A 24838-nucleotide genomic window follows, 5' to 3' on the forward strand; every position below is an offset into this window, starting at 1 on the left:
CTGCAGTAGCCAGGGGAAGATCCCAAAGATGCTACGAGGCCAACTACCATGCAGCCTATCCATGGCACGAAGGACGTTCAACCAACAGATCAAAGACAAATGGGAAGCACGCTTCAAAAAGTCGCCTCGCTACCGAAGGATGTTCCCCCCACGCTCACCCGCCAAATTCAGCCACGTGAACACCACCCTCGTTGGCCTACCCCGACCGTGGTGTAGCCTTATTGTACAGCCTCAATCCGGCCACATCGGGCTAAACGCTCACCTCCACCGAATTCAAAGATCCCCTACCCCGAACTGCGATAACTGCACCACGACAGGAAATCCCACTCCAGAGACTGTTGCTCACTTCCTATTTGACTGCCCTACATATCGAAAAGAGCGTCACCTAATGAAACAGAAACTTGGACGGGGAGCTGACTCCCTGTCCGATCTTCTACTTGGAAGAAAAGACAACTTGAAAGAACTAATCAAGTATGTAAGCCGCACAGGGCGGCTCAAAACGACATTTGGTGAGCTTTGCCTAAATTTATGAACAAGTGATAACTGCGAATTTGACAGATATGCCATGCTAAAAAGCGAACACAGAAGATCTCCCAACAGGACGTACGACCCCTACCACCTCTCCCTATCCCCTCTATCTCAAACCGCACCATTCAGCGGTCGTCCGCAATTGCAGACGGATGAATGCACAAGTAGCCCGAGACATGTATGTAGACGTCCTACGACTAGCTGCCAATAGCCGTCAAAAACAAGGCTTGGACGCCTTGGACCACTGGGGGATTCACATCCGTCTTTGGGGCTTTCGGTGAGGCCCTACAGTAGCCACGTAGATAGACCCTTGTACCCCACCTGCCGATGTGCATCTTAGGCCCTAACGACCTCCCGCACAATAAAATGATTCCAAAAAAAAAAAAAAAAAAAAAAGTCCCGAGTGGAAAGCATCAGACAGGAGACGACCTGACACTTCAGAATCTTCATAGCCCCCATCCTCCAGCTCATAATGTACGGTGCAGGGACCTACATCAACTCGGAAATTCTCGAAACTACGATCTGGTCCCACTGCTCGATTCGTACTCTTCCTCTCCGCCTTCGTTCTACACAAATCTGAAGTCTGTCACCATCGAGAGCTTTGTCGGGGAGGACATGGTTTGGCTTTGTCGGCTTCTGACCGTCAGACCGAACATACAAACGGTGTATTTATCAACGTCTGTGTTGACTGCATTACGTGCGAGTACCTTGCTTTTGCAAGATGGTGACTCTGGAGGTTGGCTTATTGGGGTTCGAAGACCTGGATATTCAAAATTTAGATTGGACTACGAGAAAACGAAAGGAATGAACTTAATGGAGTGGGTGAAAAAACGGGTTGATTTGAAGATCTTTGAACAGATTGATGATCCTGTTGTGTACTGAGTGGCCGCGTACGCTTAAACGCACATGTCCCTACTATACCTTCCATAGCGAACATAGCGAAGTGGAAATATATGACTCCTGGTAATCACGTACGACGATTCTTGCAATCATTCTTTTGTATTTACTTGAACCGATCCTGACGCTTGAATATTTGAATGATCGCAGAGAAACGGCTTCAATTGTGTTCATGGACTCACTGTCTCGAGCGACTTCCCGCAGTGATGCCGTTCGGACCGTTCGGACCTGATCACGGGGATAGCGGAAACCAACCCGCTGGGAGCACGTAATTAATACTACAAGTCGGCTAATGCGACACAAAATGAAAGGCTGGCGTAGCGAATGCCAATGAAGCAAGCTTACAAAACTGTTTTCAAAGAAAGAAAAAGAGGTAAAATATATATTGCATTAAGAGGGAATCGAACCCCCGGCGGGTCGAGCAACTGTGGCATGGAACATGATATGGCAACGACCCAGGTTACCACTACCCCATTAATGCTTACTAGACGACTGCTCAATATCTGCTATGTCGTGATTGCAACTTCCCGTAAGCAGAGTGGAAGAAAATTCTGTATGAATACAGTAATGCAACTTACCAACTTACTTGTCGACTGAATATAATATCATGTTCGAGAATTCACCATATGTAACTGGCGATGAGAAAAGAAAAGAACCGAATCGGCTTTCATCACGAATTGTCGATTCTACAGAAGAAGTATACCACGACACTCGTTCCAGTTCAACTAATGGTACACAAAGTACATTGGAAAACGATGGTTGACTAAGTATCAAAGTTAGAGGCGTCCGTCTTCTGTGAGGGTATCCAAGAAACGACCAAACGGGTATATATATACGAGGGAGTGACAGCAGTTGGAGAGCAATCCAAGAACAAAGAGGCTAAAAATTGCAGTGATAATTTACGACAGTCTCGAAGTGTCAATGATGCATAACCCGGAGATGAAAGGAGAACTGAAAGAACGTAACCGGAGGATCATTGAAGAGAGAAAGAAATAAGAACAAGAAACCCCGTGGTAAGGGTACAGACGATTCGTGAGGGTAGAGTTACAGTGATGAAGGACCAGACAGTGTGAAACGCCGCAGTCTAGTATCGGGGCCAGGAAACCTTGCCACAGATGGAGAGTACAACACCTGTGGCCGGAGATACACCTCCGTTGCAGGATATTTTTGTTCTGACGCCGCTGTCGACTGAATAGACCGAGTGCCCGTGTAATTCGGTAGTTGCCCTTGCAGTTCTCCTGGGCAATTGTATAGGTCTTGCTCGGGCTCTGGATCTGAGGGCCTACCATTTACATTGACGCGAACAATGAGCAGTGTCGGGGCGATTCCCTATTCCAGAATGAACTTAGAGTTCAGCTGGTTTGCAGGTCAAAAGTTTTACTTACCCCGACTTGGCACAACACGGATCCGATATCGTAGCGTGTTTCCCCGATATTCCCCAAGATAAACACGACTAGCCCGATTAAATATATTAACCCTGTTTCGAGCCTTGCGGTTCATAGATCAACGATGGCATTCCCGAGTATAAATGATCCCAAACTCACAATATAGCGACAAGAGTATTGAGTTTCGTAGTAAAACATTCATCCGGTGGGTTCTTCCCCCATACCCCTTGTAGCTGGCGAGTCTTCCGCGATACCCACCATATTCTACCAGCTGCAAGGGCACATAATAAGTTAGGCGGGATCAGATGTAACGGATATCAGGCACGCACCAAGAACACTCGTAAGCGTGAAATTCGTGAACGCGTTCAATGCCAAAAAGATGTTGGACACATATTGGGGCGCGCTGGGCACCAAGGACGTCTCTTTACCTATAGTTCCAAGAAACTCGGCTTCTGTCCATAGTGAAAACGAAAGTGCGCAGACTAAACAGATTCGACGTGAGTCCGACTACCGCTATGTCTGAACATTGAATCGATTATTCACCATCAATGATGATGCAGAAAGCAATAACAAGCCCGGCTACGAGTCGTTTCCCTCGATACCCGAAAATCACAAAGCAGCGGAACACCTGTCACCGTTTCCCGTAAGCTTACGAGTGCATGGTACGTTTAATTGAAGAAGTGCACCAAGATACTATCGACGGTTAATCTAACTCGAGCGTTGAGAATCAAAATGCCTGATCGGTCAAAGGACTTACCCCATGAATAAAAGAATAACGTATCGGCACATCCTAAAAAGGCGATGAGATGTCAGATCAAGCGACCAAATGATGAGAGAAAAAAAACACCGTATTTAACGTACTGTATGACGATTTGGATTCTAGAAAATCTTTCGGGAGAGGTGTAATACGCCACGGCAACGTGAAGAATGTCAAATGATAAGCCCAGGGGTACAGCGATGGACGCCAGAATGAACAATGTGATGAGTGATATTTGGTGGAATCTCCGTGAAGAAGATTGTGGTCGCTTTTGGAGAAGAATAAGCGATGCACGAAATAGTGGGAGGTATAGGCCATATAGCAAGAAATGAAACTAGAGGAACCATCAGGAGTGTTGAGGTTGTTCTTATTACAATGAAACCGTACTCACGGCTGTTATCAATAGAGGACTTAACACCGTTCCCCTAAATACCTCCAGCTCTGCGTTGTGCGAATCGTCGAGTTGTAATGTAGGTGACATTCGGTGAGGGATAAGGGTAAAATGTGCAGTTGTCTTTCAGAGTGGTTGCTGCATCCCCTTTTTAAATGGTACTTGAAATCAATCAGATGTCCCAGAAGCTAGTGCTGATGTTGTTGGGAAAGGTATGTATCTGTCAGACAGCGTTCAAGTCGAGCTCAAGCTGTTGTCCCTGTAAGGCTGAACGCCTGCCAAACACTCAATCTCCTGGTACTACACCTTGCGTTATTCCGTTTCAGTACAACCTGCAACTGGTTCAACAAGACAGTGCATGATCAGCGAACTCGTTTGAGGACGGGGACGACTAACCATTCCCATGTGGAAGCTTCGTTCTCGACGGGATATAGCTGTGCCCATCACGAGAGCGGATCCACGATATGATCATTTTTCAGCATGCCGGCATACTTATTCAGTGTTCCCGAAGCCTACCGGCCAGAAGTTGGGTTCAGACTCCGATTGACATTTCGAATTTGTGTCAAGCCGTGTTTCGGAGGTTGCCGTCCGGAAAGTTTAATCCATGAGAGAAATTGGCGGTGAGAGGTTTGATTGATTCATATTGCAGGGAATATAGGATTCGGAGCCGTTGAACATTCTGGTCGTCTGTAAGAAAGAAAATGTCAATTGATAACACTAAAGAACGAGCGCACACTTACTTGATTCGACCGGATAAGGATAAGAGCTTTCTAGCAGTCAGCATCATCCTCCGTTAGAAAAAAAAACAGTTCACTCTTACTATACACTTCACAATCATCTGCCAATAAAGATGTATCTTCTGTATTAGACCGGTAAATGATTTCCAAAATCGAGATATATCACAATCATGAAGTTCGAACGAGCAAGACGCGATTTGGCATACAACGAAATACAACTCACGAGGATTTTTCGTTTGTACTCTAGATCAAGATAGCTTTCAATATGTCCAATTGAGAGTTCCCTCGGGTTTGCTATATCGAGAAATCCGAAAAAAAAAAACGATGAGAGACATCACATCGTGGAACGCGTTTTCTTGCCATTAAAGCATTTCTTCTGTAACCCGGATCGCAATATGGTTCAGAGTTGAGTTCTCTATTCAGTCATCCACGTCAGAGACGTGACGTTGTGGTCGGAGGTCGAAGACAAGTTGAGCCTGAGGGACGGGTCAAGTCAAGGCTGAGAGCATGAAAGAGAAGAAGGATCGGAGAAATCCGCCGAACTAATGTTGGCACGTGCACTTTCCGGCTAAGGTGCTTATCTCTCGTGCTAAAAAATACAGGACGAACTAGCCTCACGAGTGCCCACCTCCGGGAAACTCTTGGGTCTCGAGAGTACCGTATGTAGGGAAAGACATGAGGGAGAGAGGAGAAGCGAGTCAACGTACACTACGAGAATACACTTGAATTTATATATCATAACTAGAAGAACTTGAGTGTAGCGCTTTCGGAGCGATAGACCATCGAAGGGAATCATAGGATGGGAAGGGTTGGAAAGGAATTATGAAAACAGTCACAGCGAAGCCCCGTTCAGGGATCAGTCGAGAAACGTGAACGGGATGGTAATTCTAAGCCTTCAAGCTTGGTATCGGAAGGACTGTCAGGAAGTCCTGTTGGGCCACCGAGAGAGTGGTTTACCCGGGGGATTATCTCTGACAATGACCGTACGGACCGGCTGAAAATTGAAGATCGTCCATGCCTAGAGTCACTCTGGGATTCTTCGGCCTCTGAGGGCCTACCCTTTGCGTTGACACGAACAATAATAAGTGTCGGGATTATTCCCTGCGTAGCATGCAAATGTTGAGCGCTTGAGCGACAACTGTTATTTCGTTCGGGAAAAATAACCAGACTTACCCCAATTTGAATCATTACGGATCCAGTATCGAAGTGACCTCCGGCAATATTCCCAATGATGAATATGGCGAGTCCAATTATATATAAGAGACCTGATTCCAGCCTTTCGCCCATATCAACGATAACACTTTCCGAGAAAGGAAACGTTCGAACTCACAAGATAGCTACCACGGTATTCAGTCTCTCACTCAAGTCGTTCGCAGGATCTTTCTCCCAAGCCTGCCTCAAGTTTCGATTCCTGCGTGCCATCCACCATATTCTACCGGCTATCCATAAGCAAATCGTTAATTGGGGTGAGGTCAGAGTAAATATCTTTGAAATGCGTAATAACTAATACGCACCAAGTGTGCTTGTGAGCGAAAGATTCACCAACGCATTGAGTCCCAAAAACACGTTAGAAACGTATTGTTGGATGCTGAATCCCAAAAACGACTCTTCTCCTATTTTTCCGAGAAAGGCGGCTTCCGTCCATATTGAAAAAGATAGAGCGCAGGCTATGTAGAGACATCGATCCCCGGTATGTCCGAATTTCGACAAGATGTACTTACTATCAATGATGATACAGAGACCGATAACAAGTGCAGCTACAGATCGTTTCCTTCGAAACCCGAAAACGACGATACAGCGGAAGACCTGTTGTTCCCGGGTCAGCGTATATGAGTGTTGGATACGGTTAGGCGACGTACCAAAATAGTGTCGATGGTAAACCTTAACACGACCCGTTTCAGACTCTAAGTGAAAGCGCCCTGAATCCAGAAGAGGAACTTACCCCATAATTAACATAATGATGTATCGGCATATCCTATCCCCCGTGGATGTCAAATAACCCGATGAACAAGAACAAAAAAAGCTCACGTACTGTAGAATAATCAGAGTCCTGTACAGCATCTCCGTAGAGGTATAATACGCGACGGCTACATGAAGAATCTCATATGCAATGCCGAGTGGTACAGCCACAGATGAGAAAATGAATAATGTTATAAGCGATATTTGATGGAACCATCGTGACCGGGACGGGGGTTGATTTTTGAGGAGAACAAGCGCATTGCGAAAGAGAGGAACGTAGAGGCCGTACAAGAAAAAATGGAACTTGAGGGACGAAAGATCAATGGCGAAGTTATGCGGTTCGAGTAGAAGAAGCTTACAGCCGTTACGAGAAATGGACTTAGAACCGTTACTCTGAATATTTTGTATTCGGCACTCTGCAGAACGTTGAGTTGTGGAGTAGGCGGCATTCGGGAAAGGAAGAGATGTAGGGTTGTTCATGTTCTGTATGTTGCTGCGTCTTTTAAGAAGGTACTGAATATCAACCAATCACTTCGGGAGCTATGAGCTGCAGCTGACGATGATAAGATTTTATTACAGAGTTTTAAGCACAACTCACCACTATCTACCCATACCCACTCTTCCATCTGTGATCTAATGGCACAGCATCATTGATCAAATGGACTTCACGGTATTGCTAGCGTAAAATAACACGGACCAGTTGGTTATCGAGTCGATCACGACCTCCTCTTGGTAATCAGTAGTCTGTAGCATTGAAGGTAAGCACAAACATTTCAAGTCGAGTCACTGCCCACACTGCCAACGACACCCACAGTTGTGGATTACTTCCTTGCCAAGAAAGTTCTGCGTTCGGTTCCTATCATTCAGATGTAATCAGTAACTTGAAGTCAAGACGAATGATTCCTGTTTGGACCTGAGAACACAAGGCCATGGCGGTAGAGCGAACTTACAAGGACGTTCGCTGCCCACGGTGCCATCCATAAATGCATAATTGACAGATCTCGGTTTCTTTATCCTTTCAACTTTTAGGTTCCTATCTTTCAATGACAAGATGGGAGACGCTGTTGATCGATGAGATGAGTTGGTTTTTCCCAACCTCTGAGGAGTCACATGGGACTAGCTCGGTACCGAACACACCACGGTCACATGTTATCGACGTGGTAGAAACGCTGCTCAGAGTCTCAGACTCAATAATAAAACGATCTGGATCCTAAAATGTGCTCTAGCGTATCCCGTTTGAGAAACCACTACCAGACCATAACGAGCTTTCCTCACCAATTTATACAACGTACTCCTCGTCAGCTCGAACAGTCACCATAACTCCCGCCCTATCCAGCTCTTTCAACGGCTCATACACCTCCCTGTCCAATTTCCGACCATAAACAACAAGGGTTACAGTTTTCAACCCCTCCATCTCAGGCCAAAGCTCCAAGACCGTCGGAGACCATCGAGAAATGACCATCCCTACAAATTCAGCGTCGGCATCAAAATGTGAATGGACTCGAAGTTCGAAGGACTTGAGTTTCGGTAGGAACGAAATGTGTTCCTCGGATCCTCGAAGTACAGCCTCAGTCTTTTGGTAGCATCAGCAAAAACTGTAAAACATCATAACTAGTTACCAGCGGAATGTACCTTATATCCAGTTAGAATGAGTTCCAGCAAAATTGTAACTGTGTATATAATATGTCATTACTGTACCCTGGGATCATAACCCTTCATAACCATAAGAGGACCTTATAACCCAAATATAACCATGGTCAGAATTTGGCATAACAGGGTTATAACCCTACCTTGGGATCATAACCCTTCATAACTATAAGAGGACCAGAAGCTGTGAGGCACAGCTTATAGATAAGATAAGATAGAAACAAATAGAGCATGAGGTACAGCTACTCATGAATGTAACACAATCATAACAGTTAGCATCAGGGTGAATTTCACCCTTAAAGAAGTTGTAAGTAAAAGTCCCCTCTTATTATGGTGGTGGGCATACGGCCCTTATCTATGACTTCGCTTAATCTGAATCTATCCCATGATCTAACCGAAAACGCATGCCAGAAATGAGACGGGCTTGCGAGCTTTATTACACTTTGTACCTTCCCTCGATAGTCTTCGGCATGGTGTAGATAAACTAATATAAACATTATCCTCAAAGTTACAGAGAGATCTTTACAAGAAAATATCAATTCACCAGGGCCAGAAAGGTGGTTGAGGCTTAATGACCACAGTTTTTCGAGATTGAGGAATCCGGCCCTGTAACTATCTTGTGATGGTCATGAAGAAAGATGCCTGAAATTTTGACAAGGGAGTGAGAGTACAGTGGAGAGGAATAATCCGTTGACGGTGGAAGAAAGACACAGATTTTGGGCGCGGGTTTTGCCCGGTTATCATTAATTTACCGGATTAAGCGAAGTCATAGATAAGGGCCGTATGCCCACCACCACTTATTATAAACAAATCATAAAATATAGTTATTTGTTACATAGATATAGTTATATACATAGTTGACTTATGAAAGCAAACTTGAGATGTGTGCACATATATATATACTTGTAACAATAGCAATAAAGTTGCAATCTATGAAATAGATACAATATATACTTCTAATAATAATAATAAAATTGCAATATATACTTCTAAGAAAGAATAATAATAATAATAATAGAGCTGCAATATGTGAAATAGATACAAAAGCATATAGTAATTTCTTTTTTAATAGCCTGGCTCAGGCTACTGGGCATAATCCACAGTACCTGCTGTATGACTGAAAACTTGGAATAACCTTCACAACTCATCATAACCCTTGTAACTTGCTATCACATGCATAACAAGATGTTACATCAGTCACTTGATGTCAACATCAAAACTAGTGTTGCTGGATTTTGGTATTTGTAATGTCTCACACATGGTAGTAGAACTCTATTATATTCTCCCGTCACTGTATTTGTTACTACGAGTGTTATGGGTCATAATTTTGGTATAATGTGGATATATTTCACTACAGTTTTTGCTGATGAACCGATCGTACAAGTGGGACTTTGAGATTCTTTGATTTTGTCTCACTGTCTGCACATAGCTCGTGAAAGGTAAACTCTTGGAGTGTGGGTGAGTCGGAGGAGTCGGATGACGTCCATATCCTGTAGTGGCATTCTGAGTAAGGATGGCTTCATAAGACTACACTTTGACCAGATAAGGCACAAAGTCACAGCATAATGTGGCCAGTGATGATAGAATGCTGGTTGGTTGCCTGAGCTATCGCCTTCCTGCTGTTCACAAATGATTTCTCCGTGAATGCTGAGGGTGTCAAGTGTAGAAAAAGTGAGGTAGTTGAAAATAACTGCTAAAAATGCAAATATCCCTTGTCTGTCATGGAAATGGAGAGAAAGAGACATTGTCTCAGAAGGATCTGGCCAGGGTATGTGGGTGCTTTCGAGGGTTTGTAATAGCTACCATTGCTGTCAATAGCTTCACCATGGTAAGACAATGAATGAAGTTCGCAGGTTTGGATGGCGCGGAATTCCTCCAACATGTTCGTTGAGGGGTCATATTGAAGTGTAAGATTGACAATATTGTAAAGTGGTGCATATCTTCATAGAGAATCCCGTAGATGTCCAGTACATTTGAACTCCAACGTGCGAACGTTGTAGCCTTTGTGTATCAACGTGAATGCCCATGTGTCTGGCCATGCCTCACTGGGCAACTTCCCCAGTAAATTCATGCATTTTGTTTAAACCGAAGATGTTGCGACGTCTCTCTCAAATCAAAGTTTAAATTTTTTTTTGAGTGACCTCTTGAGAACCCACTGCAAAAAAACATTTTTATTAGCTTTGAAGCCTGTAGGTTGTAGTGTCTTATGCCTCATCTCAATCATGCTCTCAAAAATTCAACTCAATCTCAATCTCAAAATTCAACTCAAATCTCAATCTCTAAAAATTCAACTCAAACCTCAATGTCTCTAAAACTCAACTCAAACTCAACTTGACAGGAAAGATTGAGAATATGAAGGGGGTTAGACATTTAAAGTTCAAATAATTGAGAGTAAGTAGATAAGTCTATACTAGAGTCAATGATTATTATAGAGAACAAAGGTAAAGTTATTAGTGTTGCCTGTATTTAAGCAAGGGTGAGAATGAAGGGTAATGTTAGCTGTTTTGATTGTGTTACACCTGTGTGCATGCCATATCGCGTACTTACCAAGTACTTAGCAACTCCTTAAGGAAAAACCCTCCCAGACCTCAATTCCCTTGGCCTCATGGTCTGTTTAGACCCTCCAAATGAACTCGTCAATGCCCCGTTGACTCATCCTTTCCACCATTATACACAATAACCAGTCATTTAATTCAAACTGGCATTTTATCGGACAAATTTCGTATCTATTAGCACCAATGAATACCCCTTTTTACGAAAGACCAATCAACACCTTTGGACAACATTCATTCCTTCTGCTATCTATTTCTAGAAGAATCTTGAAGGTAATTCTGTCCTAGAACATGGAAAAATGACTCATCTTCATTTCTTACTTACAAATTATGTAGATTACTAAGCACATACCCATAAATCTGACTCGTTATTCTACAAATAACTACATACATATAGTACTATAAAAACCCTCAGTTTTCTACAAAAACCCAGCCTAGTTATTTTACAACCCTCTGTAGCTTTAAAACCTACTCACCATCCTCTGTAGTATTTAAACTGTGAATACTATTCATTGTTTTATCACTACAAGTACGTTAACCAACACACTGCTAGTTTATAGTAGTCCACAACTCAACCATACTTAAAGCTCAGTCTATATTCTAGTACTTAGTACTTAAGAACAATAGTAACTAACCTGCATACATCCTACTTCTGATCATCCTATAAGACCTGTTATTCTTAAGATCTTGTTGGCTTGATCCCTTCAGGATAAAGTTACTGAGTCCTAACAGTTGGGTTGTTATAGGCATATGCTATCCTCAGTGTCAGGGCTTGAGGCCTGGCATGTCACAAACTTGCCATACTCTGAGTACTCCTCCATAGTACTTCATGTGCTATCACGACTCCTCCCGTCCTCACGCTTGATCGTTTCAATCTTTGTGATCATCCTCCCTTTGATCCCTTTGGCTCCTCACCGTCGAGTACTCTGTCCGACTTGCGATCACCGTAGACCATCATAGATAGGGAGGCCCCTGCCCCCTCAACTCCTTACCCCTTAAGTAGTGTAGTATATAAGTACTCCAAGTGTACAGTAGAACTTCACAATCCTACCTAGGAGTCATTCCTTTTTCCCCTTCAATTGTCAGCTCGCCTCACCCAAGGATCGACTCCTGACATGGCATATGCATAGACAGTCACCCTCCTGACAATATCCAACACATGGGCACATGCCTATAGATCCACACGGGGATACTCGCAGGGTTTTTTGATGTCCCATACCTGTCCTGCCAGTGGGGACAGGTTGCCTGTGAAGTATCTGGCATAATGAAGGGAAAGAAAGTTAACCAAAGCGGCGGCATTCCTTTCTTATCATGAGGCCGAAATGCCTTGAGCTTTGGCTGTGAGATAGTGTTATAACAGTTCGGTCCCGAACTGCTTGTGATCCAAACCGAAGCCAAAATTGCCAAACAGCTTGGGTCTTTCAGTTTTCTCCAAGGCTGAATGGTTTCTCATTTAAAAAAAAAGCTGTATTATTATCTACCTGTACAAATATAGAGGCCTGTAAGTCCCGGTATCGAACTCTTCCTCAGAACCAACACTCTGTCAGCTTGCTTCGGAGAATTTGGTGGCCGATATGTGCTGGAAGCACTCGTATATTGTCTGGCTGAACTAGAATCCAACGTCGTCTATTGTGGTCTGAGCTATATACGAGGGAGCTGTAGGTTGGGCTGAGGGCAAGCGTTAGCTTGACCAGGAACGCAGGAAGATCACGCTGCTGGGTGGGCGGGATTTTCCGACGATTATTTACTCTCTCGCAATAGTAGTCGTTTCTTTACTTGTTAATATGTTGTTGGCTGTGGAATTTCAAGACAAGAAATAATTTGATTGACTAGTTGTGAATCAACTGGGATGTAAACTATGTGGGTATTGGTAGTTTCTGTGCATTCAAGAAGAGGACAAGACGTAAAGTTTAGTGTCATGTGAGGTGGGTCGGTGGGTGTAAAAACGAGTGAAAAAGGTTCGAACGCTGAGCGAGCGTCGAACGTGGAGAACTGTGACAAGGCAGGAGCAAGGAGCTTAGTCACCACTCTCGCTCTGTTGGAACCTCGATGCCGACTCATGCTTCGACGGCATCTGCAGTACATCCAACGTCGTCTATTGTGGTCTGAGCTATATACGAGGGAGCTGTAGGTTGGGCTGAGGGCAAGCGTTAGCTTGACCAGGAACGCAGGAAGATCACGCTGCTTACCCATGCTGAGGAAAGACCCGCAGTGTGATCGCTGCATGCCCAACTTGAGTGACGAAGCTACAATCCTGAGGTGTCCATGTGCCTTGTTACTACCTTTTCAAAGGCCCTCAGATATGCTTCATAGGCTAGAGATTTCCATCTTCCTGCTAACCTGATGATTTCTGGGTTCTTCCCTAGTGACAAATAGTAAGATGCTCCACCTATTCTGAAGGAGTGGCCGAAGGAAGTTCCCCAACCCCACGCCGATGTAATTGCATTGATGCGATCGATTGCAGCCTTCTTTACCATGGGCCTGATGCAACCTTTAGTGTCTCGCCATGAGAAAAGTGGGTCCTTCGCCTTTGCTGGCACAACAACTGCTAAGTTCTTGAGAGCTGCCAGTGGGCAAAGATCCTTGTGTTCCGATATGTGGACCTTTTGGATCTCACCAAGCTTGGCTGTTTTGGCTGATGGTAGTAGGAGGGTCACATATGGATTGCCTAGATCATCTTGTCCGAAGATGACATCTTCCCTTTTGAGGTGAACGTTTGGGTTGAAGTCTGCTCTGGATTTCACCGATACTTCTCCGAACCTCATCATTCCCCAGAAAGCACATGTCGCCATTGCCCAAATGCAAGCGTCAAAGGGATCGCACAGATTCAAGGTTGTCTTGAGTGCGGTGAGCATAGATGGGGTGAACGGGGGCCTTGGCGGTCGCTTGCGTGATCCCTGCAAGCGCTCCAGACCCCTTAGATGCCAGTTGATCCTGTCGTGATCTTCCTTTGTCAGTGGAGCATTCCATCCTTGGGCGATATGCCATGCTCGGACTGCTGACAGGTATTTCTGTACCACGTCAGTGGAGACTGGTTCAAACTGTACTCCTTCTGATAGATTCTCGTCGACAGATTCAGGTAGTGTCGCTGCCCAAAGTGCAAAGGAGAGTAAGATGGGGAATTTGGCTGGGAGTCTGTTGTTCTCGGGCACTGAGAAGATGTCGCAGAATATATGGTATTTCCGGAGGCCAGAGCCGTAACCCGCTGTATCTTTCAGAGAGGCTTCCGAAGAACGTTCTGCAATGAACTGCAGCAGAGGATGATCAAGAACCCTTGCTGGGGGGGTGTTGGTACCTATCCACCTAAAGATTCGTTCATTTGCGCGACATTTAGGCCGCAGAGGTGATTCTTTCATTTCAAGTAGCCCTCTACCATTTACTCCCAGAGGAACATTGGGTGGGGATTGATATGGGCTAAACGTCATCAAAACCAAGGTACGAGCATCTGTGAAAGATGGGTTGGTAGCGTCAGCGAGGTGTTCTGAGAGGCTGAGTGGAAACTGCGCTGAAATGATGCTATGTCTCCACGAGATAATGAGTCGCTGATGTTGGTGGAGCCCGGAACGTGGATTGCCTTGATGGAAATTTGGTTCTGCGCCTGAAGCAAGTATACGTGCCTGAGTGTCTGGTTCACTTCTCTGTTCTTGGCGCGTCCCTTGTGTACAACCCGAACTACACCTTCGTTGTCTGAACGGACAAGAATTCTGTCTCCTGCTGTGAAGTCTATATGCCCTCCAGTGCGCAGTTGGAGGAGTAGGCGCAATCCAAGTTCCACTGCGACTGCTTCTGCCCATCCAATATCGTATTGGTGACCAGGGCCGACTTTGACATCTTGAGCCCACTTCCAGACTGCGAAGAAAGGACCGATCGCTATCCCGATGCCGAATGAAGTGCTGGCGTCCCCCCACCACTGCATGTCTATTGGCTCCCTTGGCTTCAATGGCATGATAGGGTTTGACACCCGCAACAGGTATTGTATCCAGGACAAATCCTTCTGGACAGCTGGAGTTGGTCGAAGGTGTGATCTTGCTGATTGGAACATTCTGGCGAAGTAGGATATTGATGGTAGGAAAGGCCTTATCAATTGGTAGATGCATGAGACGTGTACCAGCTTCCCATGGAGACTCGCTGCCTCCTTCGCTGTGAATTTGGCGTTCTCCTTCTGCCAATCCTCTAACAGTTTCATCGCCGCTTTGAGTTTCTCTTCTGGAAGTGACACTGATTTCGTGTCCAGGTCCCAGTCGAAGCCAATATACCTCTGTATCACTGCCAGCCTTCTGAGTTTTGTCAGACTCCATGGTACTCCAAGACACGAGGTCAGCGAGATGAAGTACTCCTCTGTCCATGTGTCTCCTGGAAACCATATAACAAGAAAATCGTCCACCCATTTCAATAAAGCCTGAAACCCGTATGACCTGTAGATGGCAACCAGCATGTCTGCTACTGAGCCAAATACGCCTGCACTTGAGGTCAAGCCAAACATTACTGCACGGTCTACCCAGACCTTGCCCTCCCATAGGATGCACAAGGCCCACTGCTGGTCTGGACGAATAGGGGTGAGGCGGTAGGCTGCCGATATGTCGAACGTTGCCGCTTGACAGCCTGGGGGTAGGGAGAGGATCAGGTCTACTGTTTTGTCGAAAGTCCCCCATGCAGTTGGGAAGTCCTCGGAGCGAATGTTGGCATTGATGGAGTGCATGTTTGGATCCTTCCTTGGGTATGACATGTCCTGCACGAGGCGGAACTTGTTTGTATGTGGTTTTGGCACTAGTCCTAATGGAGATGTTCGGAATGGCCCAATTAATGATTCTAGCTCTGCTGGGGTATATGGGCGGGAGTATCGTCCCGCTGCCTCCTCTTCTGCGATGTATGTTGATATAAATTTTGGGTCTAGTTTTGAAGATGCGTGGTTCTTGAAAAGTGTATGTGCAATTTGGCTTGTCTCGTATCCCTACGTCGAAGCCGTGTCGGATACCATGTACAACGTGAGACCAGTCGTCAAGAAGATTTTGTTGTTTCAATGTATGTTCAATGAGATCTGTGTCAAGTGGTGTGATGATCTTGCATGGGTGATCATCCGAGGTGTTTGCAGGAGGCTGCACCATGTCCTGACTCGCCACAGATGCTGCAGTCATGTAATCCGTAGCAGCTGGATTCGAAATGGCATGACGAGCTTCTGGCATTCCGAAAGCAAAAGAGCTTACCAGAAGGTGCCGCCAAGGCTAGATGTTTGCCACGTTTTACTACAACTGCACAGGAGACTCCGGCTTTGGTGGTTGTCTCACTGCAGGAGTCGATCAGGTGACCAGAACCACCACATCTGTAGCAGGATACAGTCTTTCGCTTTGATGGGATGGGAGAGGGGTCTCGTGCGTATGATTTACGCTTCTGTGGAGAGGATGTACCACTCGAGAAAGAGCGGGAGCTTCCACCTTGGAGGGCGTTCACAGATGCCTGGAGATTCTCGAGCCTACTCGATGATAATGATGCTGATGCTGATGCAATAAGAGTTAAAGATGCAAGATCGAGAGGGGCGACATCATGCCTTGAATTTGCACAGGCTAATTCTCGTTGGCGTATATCATACTGATATGCTACTGCCATGCCATGACTGTTGTAGATGCTCTCTACGCTCTCAAAGTGAGTCTCCATCTTGTCCGCTCTCACATTCCCGTGGTGTTCCCGGATTAACTTGACGTACGCCTTGCTAGCGCCTACCCACTTATTGAAGGGCAGAGATCTTTCACCCTTTCGGTCTAGGGGCTTTGCCTTCCAGGTTCCGTCTTTGAACGTGATCTCCTCCTCCTCTGGGGCAAACTGTTCAGCTTGTGCTGCAATTACTGACAAGGCGATGTATTTGTTTGACTTGACTGCCTCGCTCACTCGATCAGAGACCGCTGTGACATGCACGACAGCGTTAGCAACTATGACTCAGTGCAATCTGGAGTTGGCGGCAAAGGGTCTGTACTTAGCTGGGAACATGGTCATCGAAATCATTCCCCAGCAGTCGCACCTGTGGAGGGGTTGAACCGCCTTCAAATGTAATCGACGCCCATGTTCCGCTCGCTCTAGGGACGTGGCATCCGCAGAAACGCCTTTACCGTGGCCTTTGGCCTATTTCTGTGGCTCTCAGGCCTTGAACGTGGCTTATAGCCGTTTCTGTGGCCAATGGCCTACGTGGCGCTACGCCTTCTGGTTGTAGCGCCGGAATGTACGTGGCCCTCATCGCCGGGAAATATGGGGAGGGGGGAGTTGGACAGAATTACTCACGAAAATTCAGTGGGTCCTCCTTAAAACCTTCTTCGGGATCTGGGAGCGGTTTGTTTTTCGAGAGTTCAGCTGTAGCTCGAGCCAGCTCTCTTGCACGCTCGATATCCTCCGTGCTAGCTACCATCGGTTGCCTGCTCACTGCTTCGAGTACTGCTAGACGTTGCAGCACCGAGTCCATTTCCGCCTGTGTGTACGTTCGAGGGGGGACAGTGGGTGGCTCCCTTGGGTTTTGATTAGGAAGTGGAGCCGTCGTTCCTGTACTGTGTTGAGTAGTAGTTTGACTTCGGTTCGGCGGCGTTGGGAGTGTTGAAGGGCCGCTTTGACTTTGGTTTGAATTTCCTCCTGACGAGGCTCCTTCCATCGCGATACCTTGGATTAATGCTAGTGCATTTCCTCTCGAGGGTTGTGCAGTGTTCGTGTTGGATCGGTGGGAGCCCAGAGGTTCATTCTGGTGAGTCATTGGAACGTGTACCCGGTGGACTTGACTGCCTCAAGTCGAAAGGAATGTAAAAACGAGTGAAAAAGGTTCGAACGCTGAGCGAGCGTCGAACGTGGAGAACTGTGACAAGGCAGGAGCAAGGAGCTTAGTCACCACTCTCGCTCTGTTGGAACCTCGATGCCGACTCATGCTTCGACGGCATCTGCAGTACAGAGGCACATAAATCTGCCCTTGTTGATCCGGAATTTTGGAAAGGGTTTCGAAGTCATTTTTTTAATATCAACTGTCCCTCGGAGCTCTATCTTGCTGAGAATCTTACAAAAGAGGTGGGTGGTGCCAATATCTGGTTGAAATGTGAAGACTTGTAGGTACACTTTGTGTAAATCCTCAAGAGATATTTTCTTACCTTTTGGCAGAAATCATATAAAATCAACAATGCCATTGGTCAGGTGTGTGATACAAGATTCAGTAGTAAGCTTTACTGACTTGACTTCAGATCCTTGGAGCATAGTGAAAACTCGTATCATTGCTGAGACCAGGGCTAGCCAGCATGGTGCTGTGATGGCTACTGTCTGTGCTAAGTTTGGATTGGAATGTGTCAATATACACGGTATAAGTATACAAGTCATACCTACTGATAACATATGGGGAAGAATTCACACACTCCACAACAATGAGGTCTTAATGCTCTCTCTCCAGATGCTATTCACCTGAGGCACTATTTGTTGTTCTATTACATGTAGGGGTATGCTTCAGTATACATTTTCTCTTTGGTACACTTCCCATCGCAACTGACAGTCATGTGATTCCTTGGGTAGGTGGAGGAGAGTAGCTCTCCTTCCTCGTCACCTCAGACTCGGCACTGCCAGCAGCCCCCCTCTGGCCCACATACCTTAATGTTTGTGGAAGGGGCCAAAGTGTGTGCTGGCGCTGGCTGCCTTGGTCATCAAACTTGCATCAAATGATGATATAATGGGTTAGAGGGGAGGAATGGTTGCCCATTTGTACGAGTCATTGGAGGAAGTCAGTTCCACTTAGATTGTATCGGGTGGCTGTAAGTAAGTGTTGCGCAGGCAGTGAATATTTGAATTTCGGGCGCTATGTACACAGAAAGCGGAGTTCTCGGAAATGGCTACAGCAATACGGCAAGTTCACAATCAAACTCGGGGCTGACAGTCTGTGGGATTGCAAGGCAACAACGGTGCCACAGCCTTTGTTCAACAAAATGGCTCGCATTTCAGATCTCAGGTTGGGGTGGCTCAAAGCATTCCCCACTTCCACATTAAGCCAAATACTTAATTACAAAACTTTACATACTTTAGCACCAAAAACTCTTACAATAGAGGATGAAACCTTTGTTCCTGTCACATCAAAGTGATGGGGGTCCATTCCAGTTGACAGGTACTGGACAGCTTCCTGATGACATCAAAATGTCCCCAGTGTTAAGAATGACTGGGAGTTGCAATTGATAAGGAGTCATCTTTGGAAGTGCTCTGGAAACCATAGAGACTAAGTGATATTGGTATGCTGTCAGGAGGGTGAACCACCTATGCATATGCCGGGCCTCGAGCCCTGACGCTGAGGATAGCATACACCTACAACAAACCAACACCCACATAGGGCATACTCTGAGGGGTACCAACCCCCAGTACTTTGACCTACTACAAGATTGTAATCCAGACTAATGCCGGCGAACCATCCCACCGGCCTATTGGCAATATAGGATGACAAGAGCTGGCGATCAAGGAGAATGAATAATGATGATGTCTGATATCATGAATATCCGTTAATAACACTTGGAACGCTCTACAAATGGGACTGGAAAACACACCTCAAGCACGAAGTGCGCAAACCAACCACACCAAAAGAGTGTTCTTAGAGTATGGGGTGGAGGTCGGTATTCTAAGGCTTTAGTTTGCACTAAGAGGCACTAAGAAAGAGAGAATATAGGGATATTTGGTCTTTAAGGTTCAATCAAGGGTTTATTACTTCTTATCAAATGACAAGACAAAACACTAGTTCAATATTTCAACAATAAGGATTCAACAAAGCTTTTCTCAAGACTTCACGAAGTTCAAGTTCAAGTTCAAGTTCAAATGTTGATCAAGTCCAAATCCAAGTTCAATTTCAACAATAATCCTAATAAATCCAAATTGCAAAAGGTCCAAATCAATCCTATTCCAAACACAGAACACCAAACTTCGATGAAGTGAGGGGCAAAGGTAAAATTCTTGAGCTAGTCCTAGTAGGTGAACTGCATCTCTGCTCATAGGCTGCTGGAGGGAAATTTCCTGCTACCCTCCCTCCTTATATACACTTTTCAAAATAAAAATAATAAAAGTCCGAGATATGTAGTAAACTTGAGAATAATAATAAATCCCTTTCAGTCGAACAGAAACTCGCCTAATCAGGTATAATGCCAGAGATTGTGCCAGAAACCATGAATAAAAATAATAAGCCAAGAGTCCCCTGTCTGTATCCATGTTACGATGACAGAGCCTAGATTTCCCGAGGTCTCTGAGTTGCCCACATATCCTTGGAAACATGTCTCCTATGTCACCATCATCCTGTTGTCCTCTAAATAAGGAAAAGATCCAGTTGCCGCCCATGACATATTTCCTGTGTTCCTGTCTCCAGTAACAATTGTCATGTCAATCTCATGAGGTCTAGACTTCCTTTATTTCGGAACATTTGTAATCCTTTCCTTTTCCTATGACTTCATGGGAGCCAGATATTTCTATCCTAAATCCGCATGTATGTCCTTTGTCCGATATATCCTTCGTTAATTCCTTTAATCCAAGTTGTCCAACAATACTTCATGAAGTCAAAGTAAAGTGTTCAATAAATTCCCTATGTTCACCCCAAGCATTCCGCAAGTAAGACAAGGCCTTCTATTCAAAATACGAAGGTTTTTAAGAGGCTGCTTCTTGAAGTTTCTACTGTTTTGGAAACCTCGCGAAGTCTCTCATCTTTCCGATTCCGTACTTTTCGTACTGCTAAAGTCTCACGTAGAGGCTTGTGCTTTGACTAGTAGTTCAGGCTCACCCTAGTCCTACCTTATTTTATAACTCAAATGTTAATAAAATGATTAAAATATGCTTATTAAGGCTAAATCCGATTTTCAGCACAATACCGTGAACCATATAATGAACTGCACTCCTATAGCGAGAGTGAACCCCCAACGATGAGAGTGTCCTGCGACAAGGACCCTGCTCCTAAGAGTCGGTCCTCCAACGACAACGAGAGCATATGACAGACAGTACCCAACGTATGCCAATGTAGTGTACCACACACCTAATCCATGCACACTCTATCCTGTACTCCAACATAAAAGAAGAGACTCTAGGACGAGTCCGGACTCATGACTGAACAGTAAATACCCCAATAAAGGCGACCTAGACAACGGTAGAGCGATAGAACAAATAGAGCAGAGGCGACGGATAGGATAACAACTGAGGATGATAGGACAAAGGAGATCAAATTCTAGGGAGCTACCTACTACTAAGTACTCCTTATATACCTATGGGTTGTACTCCTATACCAATGACCCCTTCTCCTAAGATTAGGAGTACTCTCCTATGAATCAACCCTTTCACATGACATTCCCTTTGATTGTGCGTTGAGTCCAATCGTAGTTGACTCCATAGGCGGAAAAGTCAAAGGTAGGGTACTACCCCTGGTTCAGTTCATGACATATGCCCACAGATCTGTTGTTGCAGTACTTCTGAAGATAGAGCATAAGGAATGAGATACAGTTGTAGTAGCTTCTGCAGTAAAGCCTAGGGGAAGGCAAAATGCATCTGGCTTATTAGCCAATGTGTTGTAAATGCAGTCCAGTAAGCCCTTGCACACTCCATATATTTCTTATAACCACCCCTGACAGATGCTACTGTATTTCCTGTGAGACTAGTACATGAACTGTTGTCCATGGTCTGTTGCATACATTTTGTTCAGTGTTCTCAATGTTACAATGTTGCCTGTCTTTTAATAATAATAATAAAAGTGTCAGTTTGGAATAGACAAAATAAACAAAAACAGATATCATATCACTCTCTCATCTCTCAAGATCTCATCTTTCATGTTCTCCATTCAAATTGACACTCGCAGTGGAAAAGGATAAGGCACATCAGTAAAATGGCTCGATCACCTTCATCTTCAGCTGTCCATCATAAGTGAATCACAGAAGGAACTGACCATGGATGGTCAAGGCAGGATATTGTGCAATATGCCTTTTCTGTCCTCGATCATCACTTGTTTAGTTGCACTTATTGCTCTCATCGACATCTGTCACTCCATCGCAACCAGAGGACTCGGGACTGCACAAGTTGAATAGAGGTATATTCCAGGTGTAGTGGTGGTGTCTTTGTCACGGTAGTCGTCGCCTCTGTTTCCCTTATCTCAAAACGAAGGAACAAGAAATTCAAACATAATCCTGGTGAGAGGCTACAAATTTTTAAAACTTATTTCAAATACATGGTCTACTATACAGATCTGAGGACAAAGACACCTTCATGTTCCCACATACTATACATGGATATCAGGAAACGAAAGATGCACTGGATGCTCGGACACCCGATGGTACCCATTGATTCAATCAGGAACAAATCAGGAAGAGCCGTTTTACAGGTATCAGCTGGAAGAATCGCGACCTTTGGAGGCAGGAATGACATGTGACACCTCCTGATAATTTCATCTGTACTGACCACTGGCTGCATCTCACCCAGTCAACGTTCACATTTCTTCACACTGGCCGTGCGGCCCAATGTTACAAGTGAAAAAGGCCGCCAATCGAAATCCAAATTGATTGAGCCTAATTTACCATCCGTGCTCTCAAATCTCGACGCTCAATCGTTCCATCATGTTCATCACTCACAGTTAGTGTTCATCACGATATTTGACATTTCTCTACAGAAACCAAACAGCAACGGGCACTCGGCACAGCGAGCCAAAATTTGAACTTAATTGAGTGAAAATATTTTAGTAGACAGGGTAAGATACACATTAGCCATCGGCAGATTTCCTCTTTTTAAATCTCCTCCACACAGTAAACAGAGTTTCTCTGCATCTTCTGGACCTTAGCAAGACTTCATTAATTTCGCTTACCTAGGTTCGGACCGCTGAACAATGCTCCTCACAGCTTCTTTTTTATCCTTTGTGATGTGGGTGAATAATTTGGAAGATACTCTCCTAGTGTTGACTCATGGATCGAATCTGGCAGACCGATACAACATGTCTGGGCTTTGAACATAACATTTCTCTCCCCTCCAACGGCCGCTCAAGACAATACCTTTCTTTGGACGGGAGAGGATGATGATCCATCAATAATCTGGTTGAGGAAGCAGAAGCTTGGTGATACAATTGGAGCTACTTCATGGTCTGACGATACCGTACAGTTGGATTTGTCAGATTTGGCCGGAAGCGCTCAGATCCATTTCAACGGAGCGGGGTGTGTTTCATAACTCATCTATCTCTGTATTGGTACTGAATCCCCGATCTCCCCATGGTTCAGGGTGTTCAAGATTGGGGCTTTCAACACGGGTGACCCAAATACTGAAGGAATGGCACCTATCTGGATTGAACAGTTCACCGTATCCGTGAATTCTACTTCTACTGGCGCTATCAGTGGGGCTTCGTCGTCAGTAACTCACATGAGTCATTCATTTTTCCATTTTCTGACACGATTTACATCCAACAGGACACCACCTGTATCATCCTCCTCTTCAGTTGGCAGCCCACCAACTCTAATGCCATCGAATGGCAGAAATAGAGTCGAACAACCCCTCATAATTGGTCTAACTGTTGGATTCGGAACCCTCGCCACTATCGGGGCTACCATTTTGTACTTCCATTACAGACGCCGAAGGAAGACCGATACCATGCCTCCGAGTCTGACACCCTTTTCTGATACAACGGTTTATAACATAACACACACGGATATAAAGGAACAACAGAGGCAGGGGATTGGACAGAGAGAACTTGAGCATCAGTCATGGGTGGATGAACAAGCGCATCAGACGTCTCCTGCCAACAATCAAGCTGATCATACCGGATTCAATCGACTCGGAGACGACCCCTTCCAAGAATTCTCCGACGCCCTTCGCCTAGATATCATGGAACAAAAGATGCAGATGCTTGGCCAAAGGGAACGCCTTGAACGTGAGTTAGCGGCGTACGAGCAAGCGTCCCAAGCGTCGAACTCAGGAACTGGGACCGTTCCTGACGGTATCAATGGATCAAATCATGAAGATGAGATTGTACAAGTCTCTCGTCGTCAGCTGGAACTGTTAACACAACGAATAGCGGCTTTGGAGGCAGCAATGGCACCTCCCGATTACAGCTCCCGTACCAGCCGATGAGTTACAGCATTGTAACTCTCCACATTATTTATAATGACTCATATGTACTCGATTTTTTAGGTTTCATTCGCAAATCCATATTGTCCAATAAATTCAACTATTTTATTCAGTGTTGCGAGGTTGTCATTTAATTCCACCTTGTCTCAGAATTGAGTAGACTTTCCGAGTTCGGCCATATCGGGATTCGGTAAGTTGCGACGCCGTCGGTTCGGGTCAAGGCAGACAAATAAATGAAAATAGCTGCAAACAGCTTAATCCTCATCTCCGCCTCGTTCAATTCTCTAATGCAATCCATCCGAGTTTTATTTCGCTACGTTTCACTGTCAGCTCGATGGCCCTGGACCTCAATCGTAACAGACACTCGCAGAAAAGGATAAGGCAGAGAATGGCGAGTTTGGAGGCAGGGATGGCGCCGCCGGATTATGGCAGCTCACAGTTATAATAACGGACATCATCGTGTATATTCCGGCTTCGAGTATACTACTGTTCGCCTATCTCTATCCATAATCACCGGGCTTTCAATAACCTCATTCAAGCGCGTTGCTATGGGAATTCCGAATCATTCCTTCTTCCGAGGGTGGGCCTTGTTCAATCTTCACATATCACGAGCTTTAGAGATTTCAATGGTGCATCAAGCCACGCTCAATTACTTCACGTACCTTCAATGCTATTGATACCATCCTCCTCTCTAGTTGGCAGCCCATCAACTTCAATGCCATACGAGAAAAATGGAGTTAAATAACGATCCAAAAACGTTGCCGTCATAACTTGCCTAACTGTCGGATTCGGAACCCTCGTCATTATCGGGGCTATCATCTTGTACTTCCGCTACAGATGCCGAAGGAAGACCGATGCGACGCCTAGTGTTACGCCCTTTTCTGATACAACGGTTTATAGCGTAACACGCACGGATGTAAAGG

General features: G+C 45.2%; 3 protein-coding genes and 1 non-coding gene across 4 annotated transcripts; 1 reads left to right on the plus strand and 3 right to left on the minus strand.

Annotated features, from left to right (window-relative positions):
• Positions 1–1811: 1811 nt before the first annotated feature.
• E1B28_012997 lies at positions 1812–1906 on the minus strand. Its single transcript has one exon. It is a non-coding gene; the product is annotated as a tRNA-Gly (tRNA).
• Positions 1907–2151: 245 nt separating this feature from the next.
• Positions 2152–4156, minus strand: E1B28_012998 (uncharacterized protein). The gene is made up of 9 exons (XM_043158147.1): positions 3959–4156; positions 3672–3901; positions 3568–3600; positions 3497–3518; positions 3354–3438; positions 3140–3292; positions 2970–3081; positions 2811–2913; positions 2152–2754 (listed from the first exon to the last, which is right to left on the minus strand). The coding sequence occupies exons 1-9, from the start codon at positions 4046–4048 to the stop codon at positions 2470–2472; spliced, it is 1113 nt and encodes a 370-aa protein (XP_043003490.1). The 5' UTR covers positions 4049–4156; the 3' UTR covers positions 2152–2469.
• Positions 4157–5319: 1163 nt separating this feature from the next.
• On the minus strand, positions 5320–7746 carry E1B28_012999 (uncharacterized protein). The gene is made up of 13 exons (XM_043158148.1): positions 7605–7746; positions 7449–7510; positions 7352–7398; positions 7253–7287; positions 7014–7201; positions 6728–6957; positions 6638–6670; positions 6555–6576; positions 6417–6501; positions 6210–6362; positions 6026–6134; positions 5869–5971; positions 5320–5796 (listed from the first exon to the last, which is right to left on the minus strand). Exons 5-13 carry the CDS (start codon positions 7101–7103, stop codon positions 5545–5547), a joined length of 1077 nt encoding a protein of 358 aa, XP_043003491.1. The 5' UTR covers positions 7104–7201; positions 7253–7287; positions 7352–7398; positions 7449–7510; positions 7605–7746; the 3' UTR covers positions 5320–5544.
• Positions 7747–22686: 14940 nt separating this feature from the next.
• On the plus strand, positions 22687–23918 carry E1B28_013000 (uncharacterized protein; the record flags this gene model as incomplete). The annotated part of the gene is made up of 4 exons (XM_043158149.1): positions 22687–22721; positions 22781–23008; positions 23072–23197; positions 23258–23918. 4 exons carry the CDS (start codon positions 22687–22689, stop codon positions 23916–23918), a joined length of 1050 nt encoding a protein of 349 aa, XP_043003492.1.
• Positions 23919–24838: the final 920 nt, after the last annotated feature.

Source organism: Marasmius oreades, chromosome 9, assembly GCF_018924745.1.
Source record: "Marasmius oreades isolate 03SP1 chromosome 9, whole genome shotgun sequence".
NCBI lineage: Eukaryota > Fungi > Basidiomycota > Agaricomycetes > Agaricales > Marasmiaceae > Marasmius > Marasmius oreades.

Coding starts and splice junctions, on each gene's coding strand:
- E1B28_012998 (XM_043158147.1), bottom strand. CDS start 4,048: ATGTCACCTACATTACAACTCGACGATTCGCACAACGCAGAGCTGGAG. Junction 3,293..3,353: donor TTTCTGCATCATCATTGATG/GTGAATAATCGA, acceptor GAATCTGTTTAG/TCTGCGCACTTTCGTTTTCA. Junction 3,082..3,139: donor CACGCTTACGAGTGTTCTTG/GTGCGTGCCTGA, acceptor GTGCCCTTGCAG/CTGGTAGAATATGGTGGGTA.
- E1B28_012999 (XM_043158148.1), bottom strand. CDS start 7,103: ATGCCGCCTACTCCACAACTCAACGTTCTGCAGAGTGCCGAATACAAA. Junction 6,135..6,209: donor TTCGCTCACAAGCACACTTG/GTGCGTATTAGT, acceptor GCTTATGGATAG/CCGGTAGAATATGGTGGATG. Junction 5,972..6,025: donor AATACCGTGGTAGCTATCTT/GTGAGTTCGAAC, acceptor TATGGGCGAAAG/GCTGGAATCAGGTCTCTTAT.